A 6,453-nucleotide genomic window follows, 5' to 3' on the forward strand; every position below is an offset into this window, starting at 1 on the left:
TTCTTCTCACATCAATGACTGAAGAAGAACTTCAAATTCTTTGTGTGATTGAGGTTGAAAAATTATTGCAAATGAATGGAAAAAGCTTGAAAGATTTTTCTCAAATGCCATTTCCTGATCAAGATTTGGTCTCTCAATTTTCAAATTCTATGATCATGAATGAGTTGAGTTATGATGTACATAAACTTCACGAAGAACATGCTTCAAATTTCAATAAATTGACAGACGAACAAAAATTTGTCTACCAGACAATTGTTGACACAGTTGCAAGTAAAAGACCTGGGTTGTTTTTTGTGTATGGTTTTGGTGGAACTGGAAAAACTTTTTTGTGGAAATTGTTATCTTGCTGTCTTTGTTCAGAAAGAAAAATTGTTTTGAATGTTGCTTCTAGTGGTATTGCATCTCTATTGCTTCCTGGTGGAAGGACTACACACTCATTATTTTGCTTCCCAATTGATTTGAATGAGGAATCCGTATGTAATATTAAGAAAGATAGCCAACGAGCAGAACTCATTTGTCGTGTTCTTTAATAATATGGGATGAAGCACCCATGATGAATAAATTGGCACTTGAAGCCGTTGACAGAACCTTTCAAGATTTAATAAGTTTGAATGCACCTTCATCTTGTGATATTCCTTTTGGTGGTAAGGTTGTTGTTCTTGGTGGTGATTTTAGGCAAGTGTTACCAGTTATTCCAAAAGGGACTCGTGCTGAAATAGTTATGGCCTCAATTAATTCTTTGATTCTTTGGAAATATTGTAAAGTCATGTGGTTAACAAAAAATCTTCGATTGCAAAGTGACTCTTTTGTGTCAAATTTTGACGAGGTTAAAGAATTCTCAGATTGGATTTTAAAATTGGTGAAGGTTCTTGTGGGGTTCAAAAAGAGGATGAAATTATTGTTGATATTCCAAGTGATTTGCTTATTTCTCCGACTGATAATCCTATTCAAGATATTGTTTCAGCTATATATTCAGATATTCATGTCAACCATGACAATGCTCTGTATTTTCAAGAACGTGTCATAGTTGCCCCTACTGTTGATATTGTACAGCAGATAAATGATTTTGTTGTTGATACTATTCCTGGATTAGAAAATGTTTATTTAAGTTCTGACTCTTTGTGTCAAAGTGATTATCAAAATGGGATTGAAGTTGATTGGTTGACAACTGAATTTTTAAACTAGATTACGTGTTCGGGAATACCGAAACATGTTCTTAAATTGAAAAAAGGTGCTCCTATTATTTTGCTAAGGAACATTGATCAGGAAAATGGATTGTGTAATGGAACTCGACTTATTGTTCAAGATCTTGGAGATAACATTATTGGTGCTGAGGTTGTTTCTGAAAGTAACGTTGGAGACAAAGTTTTTATTCCTCGGATGAATTTGGTACCGAGTGATCCTGGTATCCCATTCAAATTTCAGCGTCGGTAGTTTCAGTTAGTCTTTGTTTTGCAATGACTATTAATAAGAGTCAAGGAAAAACTTTATCTCTGGTTGGTATTTATCTACGATGTCCTGTTTTTTCTCATGGACAATTATATGTTGCCATATCTAGAGTGACAAAAAGATCAGGATTGAAGATATTATTGGCTAATGAAGATGATGAATGTTGCAACTCGACATCGAACGTTGTTTACAAGGAAGTTTTTCAAAAAATATAAGTTGGTAAGTGGTTTATTCAAAGTTTAATTACTTTGTCACTTCCTATATTTTTATTGAATTTTCATTAGGTTCTTATATTTTTTTTAATTGAGTTACTATACTGGTAAAACTGTAGAGACCGACTACGTAATTAAACCTTTATCAATACAAAAATTTTTGTTTCCTTTATAATTGTTTTTAGAAGGGTATATTTGTTTTCTTTTTAGTAATTGGTTGTTATATTTTTCATTCTCATAAAGTATCTTCATTTTTCAATTTACTTCTATATAATTAATATAATATTGACTATTCTATTTTATTTTTGTATATTATTTTATTTTTGATTGAGTAAAAAAATATTGATGTGATAGAAAAATTTCAATCGGATTCTTTTTCAGATAAAAAGGTTATCGCTAATCCTCACTCACTTTTATGCCCTTCCAATTGCCTCACGCCTATAACCTCTTTTTCCACAGCTATCCTATTTTTCACTTTCTTACCCCATACCCTATAAACCCCTTTTCACTCCCCTTCTTATTTCAAGTGATGTTCCCGTTCTTCTTCTCAGGCAATGCATTTCATGTTTCTCAACAATTCTCGAATAGACCCAAAAAGGCTACGGTCTATATGGAAGAAGGTGGATGTCGTGGAACAATTTTGCCCTATGATTTTTACCTCTATGCTCTATAAGTTCCCTGCTGCAGCGTCCTCTCGGTTCTGATCATGGTGGCGATGAAGATCTTCTCTCTCCAATCTGGTGATGATAGAGGTGAAAATCTTCTATCAGATTAGGCAGTAGGGTTTACATTGATTTGATAATTGTTTGGGGTTACAGATCACCAAAGGCAAAAGGTTTGGTCTATACCTTCTAATGACATGATATCGTTGCCTATTTCATAGGTACTCTATTTAGATTTGTAGTTGCTTCTTCTATACCGTGTCTGTGTATACTGACTAAGATTTCTTTTTTAATGTGGAATTGAATGATGGATTAGGATAGATACTTCTTAGGGTTGCTGTTGACAATGATGATTCTATTAACTACTACTGTTCTTGATTCGAAATTCTTTTGGAGTAGGTGTGTCAGGGTTTTCTCTTCAGTTAGTTTAACTATTTTTGGAATTTGTTATTTCTGAGTTTCATATTTTGGTCCCAGGAAAAGTTGTTTTTTTTTTTGTTTTTTGTTACTGTGCGTTCTTTCATCTATGAGTTCTTATTTAAGATTGGCTATATCATGTCTTTGCTTGTGGTGCTTCTGGGTGATGGATGCAGGAAATGAAATCTTTGTGGTATCAACTGATTCACAACAAAGACTTCATAACATGATTCCTTGGAAAAAATGCTGGAAAATAACCATTAAGGTGAGTAGGATGTGGAGTTTATGTGATCCTAGAGAGGAGGCTAAGGAATCTACTTTCCTTCAGCTTGTGGTGATGGATAAAATAGTTAGTTATTATATATGTTTTGAGACTTTTTTTTAATGAGTGAGTTATCATATATGTTTTGAGACTTTTGTAAAATTTAAAAGTTTACTTTCTGGGGTCAGATTAAGTATATTTAAGTTTGTTTTGTTTTGAGCTGAATCAAATATTTGAATAGAACGTTTTTCATGTCTAGAAGAAGCTATATGAAATGTGGGAAATCGTATTTCATAGCTTTACGAATTCAAAGGTTTTTTTTGTAGTTATTGATTTGAAGTTTTTCTTAGTTTTTTGGTATGTATAATCTTATCTATGTAAACTAATATATGTATACTGCTTGATAGAATGTCTATGCGAATAATTTGAAAGCTAAATTTAATGCTATAGATCTTTACAAAATATATTTATAAATCAGAAATAGAAATCAATCTCAAGTTTTGGTAAAAGAATCAAAATATAGTTTTAAATTTTAACATTCAAATTACATAATTAAGGAAAGGTGGAGCTATAATGTTGATAGTGATGGACCTATGATCAGTTATATGTTCCTATTATATAATTGTACACAGCATGAATTGTGCTTAGACAAAATGTGTTATTTCTTTGAATTGTACTTGGTAGTCTTGGCTTCAAATTTTGTTTTACTTGTGTGTTTTTTTGTTTAAATTTCAGATCGTATTATTGCCTTTGATATTCTTGATTTTCAGCTACATGCCTTTGTAAGTTTACAAAAAATATTTTTGAGCTATATGCATTTTATATGCACTTAGTTGTTATCTATTTGGCACACCATTTGTGACTTACATCATATGCTTGAGGAAGACAATAACCCTTTGTGATGAGGCATGATATATGATGAGGCATGTTTGTACAGAACCAAGTGTTGAATATTTGGAAGTTAAATTCTTTTTATGACTATAAGACGCTTCTTGCATACGTTACTCTCATTTGGTTCTTCTTTTTATGAAAAAATAGTAATATTTTGAAAGATTTTATTTTCTAATTTGTATAATAATTAAAGAAGTGTACTAGAAGTTTTGCTTATTGTTTACTAACAAAAAATTAGTTGCTTCAATTCGTCACTTGAATTGGATGCTGCTTATTTAGTGAAGTGACATGCTTTCAAATTTCAATTTTCTATATCTTGTCATTATAAGGTTTCAAAGTTCTTTTTGTTCTATTATAAGTTTGGGTGTATTCTTTGGATCTTTGATCTTGAGTTTGAAAATGCTAAAAGTTTTTTTAAAATAAGTTAACAAGTGTGGTTTTAATTTAATCAATTTGTGTGCACTTTCTTAAAAGTAGTTGAATATAACAAGTCTTATAAAAATCCCAATTGCTAAATGTTCCGAGGGTTACCTGAAATCGGAGGTCGATCTCGGACGAGATCTTCTGTACTGGTCGGTGCTGATGTGTCCGGCCGGCGAGTGGCGGCTGGAGCTGTCGTGTCCGACTTGTTGATCTAGCTGCACTGCTGATCCTTCGTCACCGAAGGGTGGGGGGTACCTGCAAGAGACTCCGATGCTTAAGTTAGCATGGGTATTGAGCAGGTTTTTAGTAGAATCAGAGTATGAGTTATACTTAGGTGCTCCAATGTATTTATAGTAGTGCGGGCTGACCTTTCTGATAAGATAAGTTAGTTATCTTATATTATCTTATCTTATCTTATTTTGAGTGAAGTCAGCTTATCTTCAAGGGAACCGCCTTTATCTCTATAGGCTTGGATTGCCTTTGGATTTGGGTCATGTTCCTTTATTTGGGCCCTTTATTGGGCTTTCCTGTCGATTTGGCCGGCCTCTTTGAGAAGAGGTCGGTCGCTTTGTCACTGAACATCTCGGGTCGGATAGCTCGACCCAGGGTGTGAACAGTGCCCCTGCTCGAGCTTGGTCTTTCCTTTTGAGGTCGAGTCTTAGACTTCGGTCCTTCTCTGGTGAAGCCGAACTCGAGCATTTGTCGACTTCTTTCTTTTGTAGAATTTTTGAATGTGGAACGTTTTCCTCTGAAAGCGCGCGCTTTTATAATAGCGTTCTGTTCTTGGGAACGTGCGAGGGTTTAATACCTTCATCAATTGGTTTTAATTGCCTCGTTCCCTTGGCTTTTATTTTTGAATTTTACGATCAAAAAATGGTTTCTCTTCTTCGTCTTTCTTCGTAACTTCTCCCTTCACTCTCTCACTTTCTGTTTTCGCCTGCATTTTGCCTTTTCTTGCGCTGCAGCATCATTTGGCGATTCTCTGGGTGATTCAATCTTTCCATCTTCAATCTCCTTTGAATCTTGTTTCTTTGTTCAGGTTGGTTTTTCTTCCTTTCTCTTTTTCACGTCATTTTCTTGTCTGATTTTGAGAAAGTTTTGATTTTGCTTGGAGAAAGTTTGGATCTTTCTGCTTTTGCTGTGCCTGATTGCTGTTGTAATGTGTGTTCTGGGAGTTTCTTTGCCCTTTTGCATGAATCTTTTCGTCTTTTCTGTTGCTTGATGCTCTTAGGGCTTTTGCATGTTATCACCATTTCTGTTTGTGCTTTTGATGATGATTTTGTTTGATTGAAAAAAGGTTGTGCCTTTGACGATTTTCGCTTGGCGTGTTTGATGTTGTCGATGCTTTTTGCTAATAGACTGTAAAAAGATAGTGGCTTTGATGACTTTTTGTGTTTTGTCTTTCTCCTATGGAAATGTTTGCTGTCTAAAATATTCTTTTCATGTTTGAGAGATGCCGGGACGTAAGCTGTAGATTTTTCCTGAAACCTTACTTTGTTACTGCCTCCAAAGGATGCCCCAGGACTTTGGTTTGAGTCTTGGGGTTTTCCTTTTCTGTTTGTTCTTCTGTATTATATTAGTCGAGTTGTTTTACCCTTCGTCCGAGATGTTTTTTAGTAATCCACTCTTCTTTTCTTATTGTAGGATTAGTTGGCCTCATGTCTTCTCGCAATAACATTGTAGAGATGTCTTCTAAAGTTCCCGAGGGGATGTCTGATTGGCTGGACTCCCTTGTCTTAATGTGTGTCTCTGTTGTGGATGCTGAGTTTTGTGTAGAGCTGCGGAAACGTCATAGGGTTTGTGGTGGTGGTGCCCGGGAGAGAGATTATGAGCTTGTGGCGCCCGACTCTGACGAGAGGGTTTGCTTTCCTACTTCTGTCGAGGGAGAGCATCCCTTTTTCTACGCCTATGAATATTTCTTCAGCCAGTTGGACATTACTTTTCCTTTTACTACTTTCGAGACCGATTTGTTGTGGTCGTGTAACATTGCTCCATCCCAGCTTCATCCGAATTCCTGGGGTTTTATCAAGATTTTTCAGCTACTTTGCCAAGAGTTAGGCATAACACCTTCTCAAACTCTTTTTCTCTATCTTTTTGTTTCTGCCAAGCCTGGAGGTTCTTCCAAAAAGAAAGCTTC

General features: G+C 35.0%; 1 protein-coding gene across 1 annotated transcript; it reads left to right on the forward strand.

The window, feature by feature from the left end:
• LOC107615841 lies at window positions 551-2,557 on the forward strand. The gene is made up of 6 exons (XM_016317862.1): window positions 551-758; window positions 866-1,098; window positions 1,186-1,405; window positions 2,213-2,265; window positions 2,349-2,401; window positions 2,545-2,557. Exons 1-6 carry the CDS (start codon window positions 551-553, stop codon window positions 2,555-2,557), a joined length of 780 nt encoding a protein of 259 aa, XP_016173348.1.

Source organism: Arachis ipaensis, chromosome B09 (genome assembly GCF_000816755.2).
Source record: "Arachis ipaensis cultivar K30076 chromosome B09, Araip1.1, whole genome shotgun sequence".
Classification (NCBI taxonomy): Eukaryota; Viridiplantae; Streptophyta; class Magnoliopsida; order Fabales; family Fabaceae; genus Arachis; species Arachis ipaensis.

Excerpts from the sequence above, each read along its gene's own strand:
- LOC107615841 (XM_016317862.1), top strand. The coding sequence starts at position 551 with ATGATGAATAAATTGGCACTTGAAGCCGTTGACAGAACCTTTCAAGAT. Across the intron at positions 1,099-1,185 it reads CTATTCCTGGATTAGAAAAT|ATTACGTGTTCGGGAATACC; the intron begins GTTTATTTAAGT and ends TTTTTAAACTAG. Across the intron at positions 1,406-2,212 it reads TTTGGTACCGAGTGATCCTG|GCAATGCATTTCATGTTTCT; the intron begins GTATCCCATTCA and ends TCTTCTTCTCAG.